Source organism: Heliconius melpomene, chromosome 14, assembly GCF_056956725.1.
Source record: "Heliconius melpomene rosina isolate 202511_hmr_F chromosome 14, ASM5695672v1, whole genome shotgun sequence".
In the NCBI taxonomy this organism is placed as follows: domain Eukaryota; kingdom Metazoa; phylum Arthropoda; class Insecta; order Lepidoptera; family Nymphalidae; genus Heliconius; species Heliconius melpomene.
Genome location: NC_140402.1, coordinates 6,312,594 through 6,331,782, shown reverse-complemented (window position 1 = coordinate 6,331,782; position 19,189 = coordinate 6,312,594). Strand labels below are relative to the sequence as shown.

The window sequence follows — 19,189 nt, the reverse complement described above, 5'->3', positions numbered from 1 at the left end:
AGGAGAAGAATTGTAGTACCATCAATATATCAATCGAATAAACTGAATCGATCAAAATCACTTCTACTATCAGTTTCTAAATGACTCCATTATAAAGCTATATGCACTAAATATTAATATTTTTAATGACACATTTTATAGAAATTACAAAGGCTAATACAATAAAAATCTTTAAAAATATTATTTTGATCTTGATACAATTTTTCACAAAATTCCTCTCGAATTGTCAAAAATGACATAAAGAGGCTTAGATTTGGTTTATGGTTATGATCATTGGATTGGTGGGGTTCACGATGAGTAGGGTGGTTAGATTGTTTTCATGTTATTTTTAACAGTTCTTTTTTATTTAAATTCTTTTATAAATCTTAAAATATGAAAGAAAAATGGAATTTTATTTTGTACCTAGTTTGGTTTTGTTATCTAACACTATCGGCTGTTCTTATGTTCGGTCAGGGATTCCTTTTATCCCGTAAAACTTTAAGTGATATATCAGAATGTACACCATTAAATAATATTGTTTGTAATGGACAAGAAAAAAACAATGAAAATGTAGAATGTACTGAGGATAATAAAGTCAGAAAAATTTTGTCTAATCCTAGCTGGTCGCTCGCATGTGCTCCGAATCATAATAGAGTTGTACTTATCCTAGTAGACGCCTTGCGATATGATTTTACTGAATTTAACGATAAACTTGAAATACCTTTATATTACCAAAACCGCATGCCAGTTATAAAGGACACAGTGGAACGTTGGCCAAAGCGCGCGCGGATTTTTAGATTTATGGCAGATCCGCCCACGACGACACTGCAACGAATTAAGGCATTTGTCACCGGTTCACTTCCAACTTTTGTTGATGTTAGCTCAAATTTTGCTGCTATTGAAATGCAAGAAGATAATGTTATAGATCAAGTAAGAATCAAAAGTTATAGGTCAATAAGCTTAGTGTATATATTTTTTTATCTACAAATTATTTTCTTACCTTTATAGATAATTAAAGGAGGGAGAAAGGCTGTCCTGTTGGGAGATGATACCTGGGCTCGCTTAATGCCAGGGAGATGGCTTCGATCTCATGCTCTGTATTCATTTCATACATGGGACTTAGATACTGTTGATAATGGTATGGTAGATATTATAATTTATATTCCGTACCCAATTGCTGATTTTCAAACTTTATTTACATTCTTGTTATGAAAACTAATAATAAATTAAAATATCTGAGATATTCTGTTCTTATAGTTTTATTATTAGTTATTAATATTTTATATTTCCTCAATAGAAGTGGACTCAAAAATATTTAGTGAATTAAAAAAAACTGATTGGGATATACTTGTTGCCCATTATCTGGGAGTGGACCATGCAGGTCACAGATATGGACCCAATCATCCCGAAATGGCAAGGAAACTGGATGAAACTAACACAAGAATTGAGAAATTTATTAAAATGCTTCCATCTAATACAATTCTTTATGTTGTTGGTGACCATGGCATGACTGAGACAGGTATTTGGTATATTTAGTTAGAAATGTCTTGATTTTATTATCCATATTATACTTATCTGAAATAGTTCAGACATTCTCACATATTTTGAAGCTATCGGGGTGTAGTGGTATATCTGATCTGATTCAGATCATCAGCAGGGTAAAAAGGAAAAATATCATTAAATAATATATGTAACTGTTTAAAGAGCCTTTAAATAATTTAAAAAGTATCCCATATTGTTCTAGACATACAAGAATGGAATGGTTCAGACGGTTTGTATTAATCTTGTAATATATTAGATTTGAAATGTTCTTTATTTTCATAAAATTTTATTTTTTTGGAAATTCTAGTTAGAAAAAACCCTTAATGTAGTATCATTACTTTCATTTGAATATGTATTTTTTATATCATATATTTTTAATTCATTAAAATATAAATAACTACATGCATATTTATTGTGTGTATGAGTATAATTTAAATATTGTAATAACTAATTTACTAAAGTTTTTCTTTAAACAGGAGACCATGGTGGTGAAAGCAAGGCTGAGCGTACGGCAGCATTGTTTGCATATGCTAACTCAGATTTTTATGGGGATGACACCGACAGGCTCACTGGCAAGGAAGTTCAACAAACAGATTTGGCCCCCACTCTTAGTGCAGCATTAGGAAGACCACCTCCTGCACCATCTCTTGGAAATCTACTGTTTTCCATTCTACCCAATATGCCAGTCTCTCATACTTTATTGCATTTGACCAATAATTTGAAACAGGTAAGCCTTTAAATCATTATGACATTCCATTCTCTGCTATTTGTCTGAATTTACAAACACTGTGTTGAGGGGAAGAACTTATTGCTGCAATTGCTAGTGTGGGAACATAAAAATAATTTATTCCCCCAAGTTAGAGAGAAACCCAAAATCATCATGCTTACAGAAGATAGCTAATGTAATATTGTTTGAATTATATTTTTCCCAAACATATTAAATGTAAAATTATTTGAATTAATCTTCAATTTTCTTTTAGGTATCAGAGTATATGGTTAGATATGGTGAAGAGTCTCAACAAATTTCGTTAGATAAACTAGCTTTGTTAATCAATGCTACCAGGAGCCAGTTAGATAAGGCAAGCAGTGTAGAGACTGATGAAGAATTAAAAATGTATATAGCTAATGTAAGGTAAGTCAACATAGTTATAGAGTACATATTTGTTGATATTAACATTTTATTAAATATTGGTGTAAATTACAATACTTATAATAATTAAATTCAACTAATTCAATGTGAAACATAATTACTTGAAACATTAAACTATGTTTAGGAATTACTAGGACAACATAGATGCTCCATTTTTCTTATAATACATATGTTCCGACATGTTTATATAAATTATTTTTTATTTTTGAAGATGTTTTTTATTTAACTTTTTTGTTACAGGACACTAATGGACAGCATACGAGGAGTTTTCAGAGAAGTCTGGGTTGAATTCGATTCTTTATCAATGCTTAGGGCTCTATTGTTACTTCTTTTAGCAGTATTCTTCAACTGGATAATAACCGAGGGTATTCCAGTTGAACATATTCCTCTCGTTTTCGCCAGTTCTTTTGTTCCTTGTGGACTTACATCCATGGCTGTTTGTATAGCTATATGCTACACAGGATTCTATTTCCAAATCCTTGAAGATTTAGACCATGCGATAATCTTGAGCACAGGATTAATTTCGGGGACTATTACTTGTGTTTTAGTTATTATGCATTGGGATGGTATCGCCCAACGCTGGTATGAAGGACGTTCTCAATTTTACGAGCGTTTCGCACGAGCTGCCCTATTCGCGTCAGCAGTGATTTTAGTATCGAATAGTTACATAATAGAGGAAGGTGCTACATTGTCCTATTTGTGTTTAACTGTGTTAGGTTTTATGGCCTGGAATATTGGAAACGTGAAGTCTTTGATGCTATGGGGTGGTTTTGGGGTTGCTATGGGATTGACGAGATCGTATAGGGGCTGTAGGGAAGAGCAGGGCGACTGTTGGACAAACGGAGGAAATATATCTTCGGGGAATGCGTCTCGCGCTGCCCTAATTCTTGCACTAGGTTCCGTAGCAGCAGTTGTAGCGGTCGCTAGACGCCATGTTGAGTGGAGGGGCTATGGGATTGTCATAGCTGGTATATTTGCGTGTGCCCATTGGGCCGTAGGGTGGGGATCGCTAGGGTCACCCAGTAGGTCGAAAATGTTGGCGAGAGGTGCTTGGCTTGTTATTTTGACCATGTTAGCCCTTTTGGTCAGAAGGGATGGCAAAGGGCCTACACTCCCGTTAGTTGTGGCTGGATTATTATTTTACTTAGCAAATACGTTAGTGCTAGGGGCAGCGTTTGCGCCAACTGCAGGTTTAGCGCTTATATCCGGGTTCCTAGCATTGAACCTAGTGTCTATGTTGAAGACTGAAGGCTCAACGAAGTTTTGTAAGTATACGTTTTTTGTTTTATAACTAATTTATGACACATTTTATTTTTTTAACGTAGTTATATACATCTAGGATTTCAAAACTTCACCTATTATTATGTTACAAGTCATCAGTTTAATCGGCCCAGCCTGAATTTATTCTTTTTCTTACAGCGTTAACCACCCGTTGTAACTCAAGCATGGCATGTCTATGGGCCCTTTTAGCCTCATACCATTTCTATGGCACTGGACACCATGCAACTTTGGGTCACGTGAGGTGGGCCGCGGTGTTCCACGCTGGAGATCCTACCTATTTGTCTTTTGGCAATGCTATATCTGTTTTGCTTATGTTTATATATTTGTTTGGTGAGTATAGTATTCATCTATAGCTAACCACAGCCCAAGTGAGATGGAACCCACAACTATCGCATATACAGTCAGATGCTTGTACCACTGCGCCAAGCCGGCCTCAATATATATATTTTATTATCTCAATAGTTATTAAGCTGTTAGCTTAGCTTAAATATTATTAGTTACAAGAAAATTAACAGTTTTTTAGTTTTGTTGGGCTTCTTGAAAAGAAGAGAATCAGTTTCTTTCATGTAGGTATATAGTTTTAACATGTATAATATTTAATTTATAAATTATATTTTTTGAAATAATATTATGATGAAAATATCGCATCATTATCTTTCTACAGTTTATTTAATCTAAATACTATTTCTTATCAAACAAGCAAACAGCTACTAATGCTATCGTCATTGTAATCTTTTGATCATTTAAACGGGTTAGTGTGTAACAATTGTTTTTCAAGCTGAGGTCGTCTATTGAATCTCGTTAATGACAAATTTATTAAATAAATATAAATGTAAGGAAAAAGGGACGTTCTTCTTTTTCCGTCACGAAAAAAATAAGAAATTTTCATCTTTTTTAGTTGTGGCGCAGGAGTGTGACTGAAAACGCAACAGGTTATGGGTTCGATTCCCCCTCGAGAAATTAAAATATTTGATATTTTCATTTCCTCGCTTTGTTGTCGAGGCAAAGCGGCGTCGAGTTCCCCCACTAAACACGCAATGACTCCAGAATTCAGCGGAAATTATTAAACGTGTTTTAAGACTAGGCTCATTCTGAATTATAATTTGGACCAAAATCATAACGCTTATTTTAATTTTACCTACAAATAAAAAAAATCAATGTAACAATATTTCTTTTTAACCCGTTTCGGTCCTGTTTCCATGTAAATTGTCTTGACGTACTTGTCGGGTGTCAAATTATTTTTCAGCCTCTTTCTAAATAATTTTTACATCGTGAAGTTGTTGGTTCAATCACCGCTAGTGGAAATAATTACTTCTTTTTCTCCCCTCTGAACACGCTATGTCTCGAATTCGGTCGGACAGTGGAGAACAGAGTATACACTAAGTTCTATATTTATAAACCGGTCTCAAGTCTGAGATTGAGATGCCGTTTCCATTCATAAATAATATATCAATGAACGAAAACGGTACCTCAAGATTGATCTCAGACTAGAGAGCGATTTAAAAATACGGACTTAGGTATTTGCCTACCCTGCTATACGAAGATTAAATTGTGAACCTGAAAAAATATATATTTAACATTATAATTTCCATTTTTAGGAATGCCTCTTATGTTCGGTGTAACTGTACCGCTATTGGCCTTATGGGGACGTAATGGCGCATCCACGCTGGCGCCGCGGACTCAACTAGCTGCTGTGTTCTCTTTGTGCTTGAAATTTGCATTGTGTTTCACTATTAGAGTGAGTATTGTCAGTTATCCTATTAATATTGTAAATGTTAACGTTTGTAAGGATGGAGGGATGTTTGTTCCATTTTCACGCAAAAACTACTGAACTGTCCGTTGCAAAATTTAAAGTTAAATCTCTACATAAGTAGTATGTAAATAATTTGGTTATAATATAACAATAAGTTAAAGCGGGCGAAGCCGCAGTTGAATCGTGGTTATGTTAAACCATTTGATTCTTTGAGTTTTATAATTTCTCGTATATTCTTATGCTATCCCCGATCAAAGTTCGAAACACCATAAATAATGAACTAAATTATCAATCATAATGATATTTGGCAAAATATAAATTATAAGAGATATTTATTTGTTGTGTCTCTAAAACCGAATGTTGCGGGCCCGATTCCCACACGAAGAAAAGAATTATTCCCATTTTCTGCCTCTGGTAAGAGAATGAGGGTTTCGTATAGCCACGCTCCTCAGTGGGAAATCATGTATCATAATCATCCCCCTGAAAGTGAGGAACGTCTTTAAATATATGCAGAATACAGAAAGAAAGTCACACCTGTTTATAAGAACAACATATATTTTTTAATAAATTTCTAATATTTCAGGTTTTCGCATGTGCACTATCAGCAACAATTCACTGCCGTCATCTTATGATATGGGGTGTGTTCACACCAAAACTGCTATTCGAAGTGGGCTCGTGTGTGGCCGCCCTTATCGGTGCTCTTATCGGAGCTGTTATCACTGCCTGGCATCTACCCAACCAGATAAGATCTAGTTGACATTGATTTTTTTATTTAAATAATAATGGACTGTTTTAATGTTTATTTTGTACTGATTAAATATTTTTTAATAATGAGTTATTATTCTAAAATCAAGTAAATTAATATTATTTTATATATTAACTTTGCTTATACCAAAGCTTCCAAAAGTTGCAAGTGCAAAGAAATAAGGTTGTTATTTAATAATAGATTGGTCTAATTGTATTAATAGTTTAATATTGATTGATTGATTTAAATAGTTTTGATACAATCCATTAAATTATTATGTTTTTGAGTTAATAAAAAAATATGTTAAAAATATTCAAAATATATTGTTAAATTTGGTTTTTATCTACTGCAAAAAAAATCCTTTTACTTCTACTAAACTAAAGAAATATGGCAATTGATTTATTTTTTTCTTATTATTTAATGGGTATATTTGAAAACCTTTTGTATTTTTTTACTTATATTCTACATTTCTTAATACTAAATTTGTATTTTTATCTGTGTCTGTATTGTTATTATATAAAGTTAACAAAATTTGTTGGTCCTTCGAGCCAGTCAATGCCAACAATGTCGTGATTGAACGTAATAAACTAAGCGTGATAATGACGAGAATAAAAATAATGAAAAGATGCGCCTAATATTATGAAATTGTTTAATGACAATTGATAATTTTATATAATAACAAAATAATAGATATTGAAATGTACCAATTGAAAATACACATAAATAAAAAAGCTTGCAAAGATATTTATAATAAGTGATGAAATGGGTTTTTTTTTCAAAAATTTAAACAATTATTTATCTAATCTAGTTACACAAAGGTCCAGATAATGTAATAAGTTTATGTCTATTGTTTTTTTTGTACAAATATTAGATTGCAAAAAATATAAATATTATTAATGATTATTATCATCATCAGATTAAGCGGATTTTTTATGCTAAATTAACTTATAAAATGTACTCATAGGCATTTATAGATAAATAAAAAGTATAAGAAATTTAAAGTACATATATTAGAATTATTAAAAATATTAGTAATTATCACTCTCACAAAATAAATGTATAAGGCTAATAAATCAAAATGATAAGTAACCATCCTCAAACACCATCACAGTGGGACTGAAGTATTTGTTGAAGTATTATGAAATTAACTTATTTATTTCAATAATAAATTAAAATTGTTTATTTTAATAAATTTTATACAAATAAATTATTTATGCATCTTTATTTTAAATTACTGATAGTACACTATTTAAATTATAATCGATTGCTTTGTCCAAATTTTTATATTATATTATTACTATTTATATCGATACCCTGTTTTTGTGTAACTGACAAATATCATATTTGATTTTTTTTTAATAATTAATGCTATTATTCTTGCTAATGGCTCATTTTCATGCTGTTAATATATTTATAAAACCCATAAATTTTGATATTTGTCGGTAACATTTTAAACAGCAGTAATGATTCCATATTCAATAATTTATGTGTTGTGTATTTATGTTTTGCGGCGTTGAGTTAAGCCACTCGGCGGCATTCGGCAGATATTGGGGAACGTGAGTCTTACCGGAACCTAGGTTCTCAGTTTCTCTGTACGTGAATAATTTCTCCATAGCGTGAAGCTAAAAAATAGGTTATTAGCATTTACTTAGCTAGTTAATGTACAATTGTATTTTATATGTCATGCGGCAAGCATAATATGTCTTCTAAAACAAATTGTAGGCTAATGCTTCTTACTGTAAAAGCAATTAAAAATATTTCATTATTGTGTTCATAATATCTATAAAAAATTTGTTCAATTTAAGATACTAATAATTTAAACAAAAGTGGACCTAAAATTACAATGTGTAAAAAATTATATTTAAAGATTAAAACGAACAATGAACTTATTGCACAGTCATGGCGTAGATTGTTTCTTTATCTAAAAGGCAATATCTATATAAATATATCGATAGTTAGGTAACAGAGTAATTTATCTCAAAAGCTATTGAAATGATTTGGATGAAACTTGGATTGTTCCCTAATATACAATGTAAATAAAAAAGGATAATTTCTATTTGATTTAGTTTCTGAGATATTTGTGGGCAAACAACTCAAGCAAAAAGTACAAAATTTTGCACAAATTGAAATCTATGATCAATACTCGTTATTCAATTCTCAGAATTATTCGGTCTTAAAAATATTTATTTGTTTAACTGGAATTAGTTATTAATGAGTGTGGCAAAATATACACTTAGACAATTAAATTGGATTACATCACTACTGCTTTGGTGCCCTCTGTTTAAATTATTTATTAGGTGCCATCTATTTATTACTTCAGACGAAAAGGGCGGCGGAGGGGATAGGCATAAAGTGAAGTGAAAATATATATTTTTTTAAATATAATTTCGTTATGTAATGTTTTAATGTAATATTTCTAAGTGTAAAATCGCATATATAAATATGTGACGTTACACCAGGTAGGGATTCACATGTGCGTACAGCTGAAACAAGGATGGGGGAGGAGTCGAAGGAAGGACAGAAACTCGTTTGTCGTAATTTATTGATGGCCTTTAAGACCATATTTATAAATCGCCCTCAACTCTGCCTGTTTCATTCATAAATTATAAATGTATGGATGAAAACGGCATCTCAAGATCGATCTCAAAGTTGAGAGCGGTTTATAGATACGGGTTTTAGATATCTTATGTTTTTGTATAATATGCTTAATGAAAAATAAGTAAAGTAGTTGTAGTATTGATTAGTGCTTAATATATTACATACACTGCCATGTTAGGGCTTTTTATCAGAATTATACAGTTGTTAATTTATAATTTTAATATTTATTATATTGTTATGGACCTCATCTTTTCATGATAGATGTAGACTATGATATTATTTAAGATATTTGTACGTTGAATACGAAATAATAAAGAGTTTGAACTGATATTTGTTTTATATATTAGTTTCTAATATAACATTTATATTGTCATAGAACCCAACTAATAGATTTGTTTCAATGGTTACATTAGCTAGTTATTTAAAATTATTTTTTGTATTATTTTAACATTCAATTCAATGGGACAGCGAACACAATGATGGTTGTAGGTTTTATTCCCACTATGGAAAGATATATTTGTGTTCCGCGTTTCCAACACACAACGGGAGGTTTGAGCGGAAAGTGGGCAACAAAAAAATACATTATTACTGTTTTTCACAAGTATTTTAAATTAATATATATATTAGTTTCCTTTTATCTGAAATAAAAATTGGTTACGAAACCAGTTGAAAGTAAATAAAAGCTTGTAGATTTAAGTAAGTAATTTGGTATAGCAAATATTTATTTGAAATAAATACATAACTTTTTTAAACATTACGGTGTATAAGCATGATGATAAATCAATATACATTTTTCTAAATATTTTTTTATTTATAAGATATTTTATCTATAATTTTTATTTATTACTATTATTGCTATTTAAGTTATAGTTAATTGTTTAGTAAAATGTACCAGGGATTCTAAGAGTGCACTATTTTTTAATGCAACATTATTTCTTTAAAAGGAATATGTAAAACGAATATTAATAAATATGTAAATATTACATAAATATTGGCAATAAATAATTGTATGATATACAATAATTTTTCTGTTGAACTATAGGTATTCATATTGATTTCACTCGATTTGCAAATGTTAATCTTGGTATTGAATTATTAGATTTAGAATATTTAAATAGTATTTTAGAAAAAGTACAAAATTTTTAATGTAGTTAGGTCTTAAAAATTGTTTGTCTTATTAGTCAGATGATTTCCAAGAGGAGCAGGTTCAAGTTCAGGTACATTAAAAATTTTATACATTTTCTACAATATATTTTTATCCTTAGTGTGGTATCATACATTTAAAATGTAAAAAATAGATAATTTTTATTTTCCTTCAGTAACAGTTGTCATTCAATATAACCTTAACCCCTTTTAAACTTAAACTAACAATGTACTAGGGTTGTGTTGGTGGCTCATATGGTTTAATTAAATATTCCGAAAAGGAATTAACAGCATCCGCTCCCCGGACTTCTTTGTCCAATAAAGGCAACTTGGTCACATGGAAATCCTCATATAAGTCAGCTATTTGCTCTAAATATTTCTCTTGAACTTTATGCCTCGCAGCACAGAGATCACATGGAGCTGATGTACGCAGCAGCAACTGATTGACAATAATGTTATGTGTATCAATACCACATCTTGTTAATTCTTGTACAAGTCTTTCAGTTTCATATAATGAGAGGAACTCAGCAATGCAAACGCAAACAAATGTTGTTTGATTTGGATCTTTGAATTGTGTATTCACTTGTGTGATAACGGACAGCATTTCATCCATTTTATTGCTGAACATATCGGAGTTAAACTCGGCTACTCCAAAAAGTGTTGCGACTTGGTTTATGAATGGTGCTACCTGAAATAGAGAATGCTAAATAAAATCTTTGATTTTCGAGATTATTTTAAATTTTAAACATTCTCTTCAACTGGATTAATCACATATATTTAGTATATTATTATAAAATTTGGAAACCCAATGTTTCTACCACTCTGCGGTAGTCTGTTGGAGCAAGTAGACTGAGGTAGTTTGATATAAAAATTATGTCAAATTACAGATGGATGCCACCTCAGTCAACTCCTGACCATGGAGTTGGGCTACCAAAAATGTTATACATTTTGGTAGCCCAACTCCTCTTTAAATATAAGCTGTTAAATGTTTCGTTTAAAGGGATTTTCATTTTGTAACTGTTACACTGCTGTATACATGGTAGGCAGAGAGAGCCTAGTATGAAAACAATCTGTTCTATTACTCTTTCCAACTGCATTTGGCATAATGAGTGGTGGAACACAATCCTATGTTTCTTTACCAGAAAGTGGAGAAATAGAATTAACTAACATACAATATAAATTATACATCTAAATTTAGCAATTTCTTTTCTTTCTTTCTATTTTTTTTATTTCTTTCATTCTATTAAATAAAAATGCCCTTTTTAAAATTACAATTTTGTTTTAAAATATATTTTATGTCTAATATTTAACATCATACTGTACCTTGGATTTGAGACGCATCAATTTACCAAGACCTTTTTCAACAACTTGAGGGAATGATAACAAACGCAATGTGTGTCCTGTAGGTGCAGTATCAAATACTACAGTACTAAAATTCATACCTTTCACCAGTTTCATCACCTAAAACAATAATATGACTATTTAATATTTGTGTACAAAGTTTTTGTATTTTATATATATTAATATTTTTAATACAACTTAAAAAAAATAAATTAGGCTGGTGACAAATATTTGAACCTTATCTGGTATTTAATCTATTTATATGCTCAGCTACAAACAGAATATTTATGTACCATATAGCAGAATATGAAATGAGCTTAAGTAATTTATTTTATTGTTGTGAAATAATTAACAAAATAAAAAAAATATTCATTCATTTCATAACATTTGCAATTCACATAGCATTTAGTATATAAACATTTGGTGTACTACAAAATTTAAAGTTTATTTGTATATATTTATATTATTGCAATATTTAGAAAATGAAAGATCTAAAAGGCAGAATAATATTTTAAATATACTCTTTGCTACAGCCTTATTATAAAACTTTATAATAATTGTTATTGTTTGAAATTGTAAAAGTGGTATAAAGTTATATTACCTCAGCGTAACTCATCGCTTCATCTATACCTGGGAATGCACCAACAATTTCTTGCATAACCCCTTTACCCAACCTCATAGCTTCTGTTTCTCCTTCAAAATATTCTTCTGGAAGCTCATTCAAGCCCACATTAGGATCGATTTCCATGGCGAATAAATTATCAAAGCCTTTGACTTTAGTAGGCACCTATAATAATGTTTAAAAAACTTAAAAAATAAAAGTCAAAAGTAAATACTTTAAAATTATAGTTCTTTCATATCATAAATTAATGTATTTAGTTGTAACATACTTTAGAAAATTTTTGATCAAAAGCATCTGAAATGTTATGAGCTGGATCTGTAGAAATTATCAATACAGATTCTCTGACTTTAGACAACTGCACAGCAAGACTACAACTGTAAAGAAACGAAATGTTAAGTGGCAATTACTTTGTTTTCTATAATTAAATACGATCACTTATTAAGAATTTTACCTGCATGTAGTTTTTCCAACCCCACCTTTCCCTCCTACAAAAATCCATCGGAGAGATTTCTGTTCTATTACATTTTTTAAAGACGGTTCTAGAGGTTCATATTCACAATTTTCATCCATTATCTTTACAAGAATTTATTTAAAGGAAACAAGAAATCAAGTAAACCAAAGGCAAAATATTTTATTGAACTGAAAGCACAATGACGTATATAATAAATGACATTGCTATTCAAATTTTAAAATCAACACGCGACATAGATTATAATAAAATCGCACTGTATCGGTCCGTATATTGTACGCTATACAGAACGGTATATTAACTATTTAATATATAAAAGCTTATAGCTACCTTCCCTTATAATTTTGGCTAAAAATATCAATCTATTAATAATATATAGGTAGATCAAATATACTTATAACTAGGTCTGGTTTATAAAAATGGTCAACTCTAACAGAATTATATGTGTTAAATATATGCTGAACGTTCATATCAATTTTATAAAACACCAATTTTACATAATAAAGAATATTTATGCAAAAATTTTATATCAAATAGTTTATAATTATATATTGGTGTATTTTAATAAACAGATTCCAATAAGCTAACGATATATTATCTGTACCTTAAATTGACAAATTGATAAATATATTAAATATATACTTTGAGAAATGTAAAATAAAATGTAAATATTAGCCTTATTATGTATTTAATATATATAGGCTGTATACTTCACAAGCCATAGCAGTAGGAATTAGTAATGCTCGTATAATTTGTCAACAAATAAGATGGGCATATGTCAATTGGACCTTACACTACAGTAAGGATTCATCGAAGAAATTATGTGATGCTGTTCAGGGCCAACATGCATTATTAATCAAAACTGCAGTATTGCAAAGTTTGCCCAAGCCATTGATTTTACCATTCCCTGAATCTCTATATCTTCAAACTGCAGTGAGAAAAATTAAGGTATATAATGTTTTAGCAAGACTTAATATAATTAGATTATTTTGATAATGTTAACAACTCAAAACTGTTATATGTTCAATTTGCACATAGGCTAATGAATATTATTTTCATTTCGTCCCTCTAGTAACAATACTTTAATTTAAGCCTCTCAATATGCAATAATCATGAAATTTGGGTGGAAAGTGGGAAATGGAGTGTCTTGACTCTATGTTGCAGGTTAAAGTTTGAAACTAAAGAAAATCTTAAGAAATGTTAATAATTTTTCAGGTGCAATTACTTGATGGCAAGTTTAGTGCCGGCAGAAGTGTTTTAAAAACACCAGCTTCAAAGCAAAAAGCTTCTAAACGATTAAGAGATTATCGTGTCTCACTTTACAAAGATATTGGAGTAAAAGCAATTATAAAAGAAGATGGAAGATTTCAATGGTTTGGATGTAAGAGAGAAAGTCAGGTAATTGTATAAAACATGAATATTGGTTCGGGTCTATATGCTCACTGCTCATACACCATATCAATTTTTATGATCAATATTTCATTGCAGCTAAGAATCATTCCATTATCACAAACACTGTAGCATAAGTTTTACTCATCTGATAATGGCCAAATTGTTTTACTCTGCTTAGAGTGACAATGTTTTAAGCATACCTTTAAAGCATATTATAATTTAAATTATTTTGGTGTTATTTTACCTTTACAATTTTTTTTTTTTTTTTTACAATCAAGCATGGTTGATAAAATATAAGGTGCCTGGAGAACAAAGTGTCTTAACACTAGGTTCTTTCTGCCTTCTCTATATGCAATATATGAAACTTTAATTTCTCCGACCTTACCTTTTTGCCGACAAAAATTAACAACAAACAACATAAATTAACCCATGCACCAAATAACTCAAAAGGCTGGAAAACTGCCAAACCCATCTAGATCCCAACAAATGTATATTACTATATAATCAATTTAATATTTTAGCGCTGCTTCCCACCAGTACAGAGGACCCCCTCATATGTCTTAGCCAAACGTAACACACCACCATGTTGCTTGCGTAATATAAGGCGGACTACTGCTCATGTGTTAAGGGCTTTGCTTCAGTCAGGTGCAAGGTGTTGGTTGGAAACAACATCATTATTAGGGGCTGTTGTACAGTAAGTAAATTGAAATAATATTTTTTTTATTTATAATTTTGTTTTGTATAATACTAGCGACCCTATTGCGGCTTCGCCCGCTTTTACTACTGGATTATTCATATAATGTATGTTTGCAAATCACTTAAGATAATGTGAAAATTAATTAAACCCTAATGCAACCCGCATTTTCGTAGTTTCAATAAGGATTTTCCAATTGTTTTACACAGCAAGGATTTTTTAGTAGGTACCGTAATTTTATATCTGTGATACTAATCTTTTCAAGTACTTATTAAAATATATTTAAATTACTATTTTTAGATAGTTAAATGACATTAAATAATACATTCAACTCGAATTATCCAATACGTGCAAACGCATCTAAATCTTCGTTGCTATAAAGGCAGGCGGGTTTTTTTTTTTCGAGCTTGTGGTTAATGCTGAAGAGAAAAGCAAGCACTACGTGGCTGCCTGTGACGAAAATTAAAAAGAATGCATCGGCCGGGAATTGAACCCGGGCTGCCCGCGTGGCAGGCGAGCATTCTACCACTGAACCACCGATGCGTGTAAGGCAGGCGGGCGCGGCGGACTCGCTTGTATAAGCATAACGTCGCGAGGCGCGTTTCGCAGCAAGGATTTTTTTATATTGTAACAACTTCTAAAGTACTTATTAAAATGAAAAACGGAAAAGACAGTTTTGATCTACATTAAATGGTCAACGTAACTAATATACTTATTTATATGCTGAGAGTAAGGGATAAGTGAAACACAACTCGATACAGTTGATGTGTAAACGGCGTGATGTGTCAACAATTAAATGCGTTTTTCTCTAAAACTATTCGCAATTTCGAAATAGTTTAAAAAGCAAATTTTATCTTCGTTTAACGTAGAAATTTAATAAAGTATTTTAAAGGATAAGGATTAATACCATTATGGAGAAATATCCCTCACAATAAAAAATATATTGAAATTACTATTTTTAGACAGAAATATGATCACTACACGTTATCCTTAAAAGATAAAAATATGCTCTCGCGGACTTTTTTGTAGATCTTATTAAGAGGAACAATACTCTAGTACATTTTTTTCATGTAGTATTTACCATTAAAGCAGCGCATGCGCCAAAGTGTCTCAGCGGGTAGGACTTTATACACATTTATCGTATTTATGTTAATTTACAAAAGAATGTACAAAAAATAAACTATATATAAACCTTCCCTGAGAAATACTCGACATAATGGTGAAAACCGCATCCAAATCCGTTGGGTGGTTTAGAAGAAGAAGAGTTAGAAAGTTCAGACAGACATAAAAAGCGACTTTGTTTTATAAGATATAGGATGTAACATGGAATGACTGCTCTATTATATCGACATTACACTGAATGAATTGAATGAATGAATGAAAAAAAGCACTAAATAGTCTTTACATTTTTAGACTATTAACATTTTTTGTATATTATTATTATGTTAGATGTATGTATTGTCAAAGTGCAAGAAATATGTAAAAAAATATATTAATATTTTAACCCCACATTGTATCCTGCACATAGTAGGGTAGGCGAAGGAACCTGGGAATCTAGCGTTAAGACACTCTGTTCCCATTAAGGCACTTCCTTTCCCCCAAATTGCGGAGCCATTGAGTATTGAGTGGCTTACTTAACGCAACAATACTTCCAACTTTACAAAACAACCAACTGGCCAATCAGTTTATGGTAATAAACTGATTGGCCAGTTGGTTGTTTCATGTATTTCATTAAAAATGATTTCTCATTATAATTAATCTATTTCTAAATTTTTCTTTATATTGTTTCACAGTGGAGATTTGTTACCATGGGTTGAATATGCTGAGGTCGGTATTCACGCAGCTGACGTATCCAGGGTGTCCTGGTTACAAAGGGGTGGGCCAGATAATGACGGATATGTATGGGAGCGGGCCACCAAAGGACATTATTATAGAGTAGCATATTCAGCTACGAACAGGGTGTATGTACTAATTCTGCCTTTTACACCGAGAAATGGTACTATGTGGCCCGCAGATTGGGTTCTGGCTCACCAACGGGAATTCCCCGAAAGACATCTCCATCCGCTTGCTCAGGTGATTTAGTTTTTTTCTTTTTATTTTAAGAAAGTTAATTACTTTGTTCCATAGTGGGAATCAATCCCATAATTTATATTTATTTCAATTATTATCTTTTCAGATACAATTTGTTGGCCGTCAAGCTCCTGCACCGAATGACGCACGCGCTTTTCTTGATATCAAATTAGGACCAAATTCAGTTGAAAGAAGTGTAAGAATTGGATCTAAACTCATTTATCCGTGAAAACCTGTACATTTTGTTATGTTTTTTGAAGAAACATTTGAGTATAATATTTGTATGTATTACTATTATTTACATTATTATCCTATATGTATTTACTTGAAGTAAAGATATATTTTTTATTTCAAATTATTCTATAATAGGTTTTCTTTTTATATAAAAAAACTGTTTTCCTAATATATTAATTGCGATTTTTTTTATAAGGTTAACATTATTATTCTACTTTGTTTGAATTTATATCTGATTTTTTAATTACATTATGCTTGGATGTTTGTTTTAATATTTAATTAAGTCAAAAGTACAAAAATAAATCGACAATATGGCGGCACTTTATGACCAATCTGCGTAATAGTATTTATTGTAGCAAAACATACTGCCATTAGAATGTTAAAATTAACTTTAAAGTAAAGATTGACTTCACCCGCGGCTTTTTCATTTGGATATAAAAATATTTTATGTAAAAATAACAAGTATTTCATTTTCATTGCTTAAATTTCGATGACAATTTTCTTAATATATTTTTTTATCAGGATTTTTTCATAAACATACTTACTTAAAATATTCTACGTCAACGAATAGTGTCGTGCCTTGATATTATTGAATATTAAACTTAATAATAATTATATATGTTATATTTATAAATCTTTACTCTAAAGTCAATTTTTGCTAAAATAGCGTTAGGTTTTTTGAAAGTCACTAATTATAAAAACCTTAGAAGAATAAGAGCTTTCGACACCAAAGAAAATAAGCTTTTTAGTTATAAAAGTATAAATAAATAATGTTAATTATAACTTATTACACATTTAAATCACTTGTGTATTTATTTAAATGTAAAAATAGGAAAAAATATCTTTATATTAGTATTATATTATTTAAAGCTATCATCACCAAAGAAATAGAATTATAAGTTGTAATATATAATATAAAAAAAAGTAATGTTAAGTATAACTTATTAACGCATTTATATAACTTGTACATTTTAAATATTTTTCATTTAGATTATATGTAAATAAGCTTTCATATAAAAACATTATTTTTACATAATTTAAATGAAAAATATATTTTATATAGAATAAGTCTTTTTAGTTAAAGATCTTTCTGTAATCTCAATTTTTGAACGCTGTTTTCATATTCTATTTATGTATATTTACTACTTCTATTTATATTTAATAACAATAAGTCACTCATTTATGAAAAGTGGGTTTATTTAAAATTTTTGGCCATGTTTTTATTTATCTGAAGATTTGTAAGGGACTTTTTTAGCTCCACGGTATATCTCACATATAGCAAAGCAGGCAGAGGGTGTTAGTGTCAGGACACTCGGTTTCCCACACAAAATAATTTTCTAGATGTTTCATGCTAAAGAAAATTTAAAGTAGATATTATATAAAATACAAAATGTATTAAGATTAAAAAATAGATAAAATTTCTTGTGATTGTGAATTTGAAGCAATGTTTTAAGCAATTTTATTTAAGGCTTGTTAAAAAAATATAATAATAAAAATATTTATTGATCTCTCAATGAAGCTAGTCGTGATCGTGTTGTTAAAATAAATTTTAATTAATTCCCATTTTGAATGGGGGTTTGTTTTGTTTTTAGAGTCTATCTGCTTTTTAGGCAGAATAATATCAATATACTTTATGTAAAATTTATGCTTGTATATGTATATCGTAGAGCGGTACAATTTGCTTAAATATGCTCAAGGTTTCCTATAAATTAATTGAGTATAGTACAGCCGACGAGTTGTGACCACCCTGATGTTAGGTTCTCCGAACATTGCGCATAGTTCACCCGGGAAGAAAATAATCAAAAGTAAGAGAAATCCTAAAATCAAATTTGTGCAGCTATCAACTGCTGACTTTAGAGTCTCTCGACTATATTTTAACACAGTGTGTGAATGACTCCTGCTCATGCTTTAAACATCACATTATTTCCCTAATCTAATATTAATGCAGTGTTCCACAGTCGCTTTTATAATTATAAGGGTCAATAGTATTAAATTACTAGAATTAAATAACTAAAAGAATACTAAATAATATGACAAGATATATTACGAAAATTAAAATAGTTATAAAATGTATATAACAGTTGCTCATTATCATATATATTGATTTAATTGTAAAGGTTACTTAAATATAAAGTAAATTATTAATATGAATGCTACTTTTATAGGGCTGTCTATT

At 30.3% G+C, this 19,189-nt stretch overlaps 3 protein-coding genes across 4 annotated transcripts; 2 read left to right on the top strand and 1 right to left on the bottom strand.

The window, feature by feature from the left end:
• Positions 1-257: 257 nt before the first annotated feature.
• On the top strand, positions 258-9,376 carry PIG-O (phosphatidylinositol glycan anchor biosynthesis class O). Of its 2 annotated transcripts, XM_085197492.1 has the most exons (10): positions 258-909; positions 988-1,117; positions 1,277-1,498; positions 1,724-1,750; positions 1,998-2,248; positions 2,502-2,653; positions 2,912-3,936; positions 4,091-4,282; positions 5,551-5,690; positions 6,289-9,376. In XM_085197492.1, exons 1-10 carry the CDS (start codon positions 373-375, stop codon positions 6,460-6,462), a joined length of 2,850 nt encoding a protein of 949 aa, XP_085053618.1. In that variant the 5' UTR covers positions 258-372; the 3' UTR covers positions 6,463-9,376. The 2 variants fall into 2 exon arrangements, with proteins under 2 accessions (XP_085053618.1, XP_085053619.1); XM_085197493.1 differs by lacking the exon at positions 1,724-1,750 and having other exon boundaries at positions 259-909.
• Positions 9,377-9,739: 363 nt separating this feature from the next.
• Positions 9,740-12,838, bottom strand: LOC146532138 (ATPase ASNA1 homolog). Its single transcript, XM_085197495.1, has 5 exons — positions 12,606-12,838; positions 12,423-12,528; positions 12,134-12,319; positions 11,515-11,652; positions 9,740-10,879 (listed from the first exon to the last, which is right to left on the bottom strand). Exons 1-5 carry the CDS (start codon positions 12,722-12,724, stop codon positions 10,424-10,426), a joined length of 1,005 nt encoding a protein of 334 aa, XP_085053621.1. The 5' UTR covers positions 12,725-12,838; the 3' UTR covers positions 9,740-10,423.
• On the top strand, positions 12,805-19,009 carry LOC146532137 (ribitol 5-phosphate transferase FKRP). The gene is made up of 6 exons (XM_085197754.1): positions 12,805-12,809; positions 13,325-13,571; positions 13,839-14,021; positions 14,537-14,709; positions 16,503-16,782; positions 16,886-19,009. Exons 1-6 carry the CDS (start codon positions 12,805-12,807, stop codon positions 17,006-17,008), a joined length of 1,011 nt encoding a protein of 336 aa, XP_085053880.1. The 3' UTR covers positions 17,009-19,009.
• The last annotated feature ends 180 nt before the right edge of the window (positions 19,010-19,189 follow it).

What these genes read in the sequence shown, in the direction of transcription:
- PIG-O (XM_085197492.1), top strand. Translation starts at nt 373, where the DNA reads ATGAAAGAAAAATGGAATTTTATTTTGTACCTAGTTTGGTTTTGTTAT. An exon ending in TGACCAATAATTTGAAACAG is followed by an intron (nt 2,249 to 2,501) that starts GTAAGCCTTTAA and finishes ATTTTCTTTTAG; the next exon opens with GTATCAGAGTATATGGTTAG. An exon ending in ATGTATATAGCTAATGTAAG is followed by an intron (nt 2,654 to 2,911) that starts GTAAGTCAACAT and finishes TTTTTGTTACAG; the next exon opens with GACACTAATGGACAGCATAC.
- LOC146532138 (XM_085197495.1), bottom strand. Translation starts at nt 12,724, where the DNA reads ATGGATGAAAATTGTGAATATGAACCTCTAGAACCGTCTTTAAAAAAT. An exon ending in TTGATCAAAAATTTTCTAAA is followed by an intron (nt 12,320 to 12,422) that starts GTATGTTACAAC and finishes ACATTATTATAG; the next exon opens with GTGCCTACTAAAGTCAAAGG. An exon ending in AAGCGATGAGTTACGCTGAG is followed by an intron (nt 11,653 to 12,133) that starts GTAATATAACTT and finishes TTATTGTTTTAG; the next exon opens with GTGATGAAACTGGTGAAAGG.
- LOC146532137 (XM_085197754.1), top strand. An exon ending in GATGTAAGAGAGAAAGTCAG is followed by an intron (nt 14,022 to 14,536) that starts GTAATTGTATAA and finishes TTAATATTTTAG; the next exon opens with CGCTGCTTCCCACCAGTACA. An exon ending in ATCTCCATCCGCTTGCTCAG is followed by an intron (nt 16,783 to 16,885) that starts GTGATTTAGTTT and finishes TTATCTTTTCAG; the next exon opens with ATACAATTTGTTGGCCGTCA.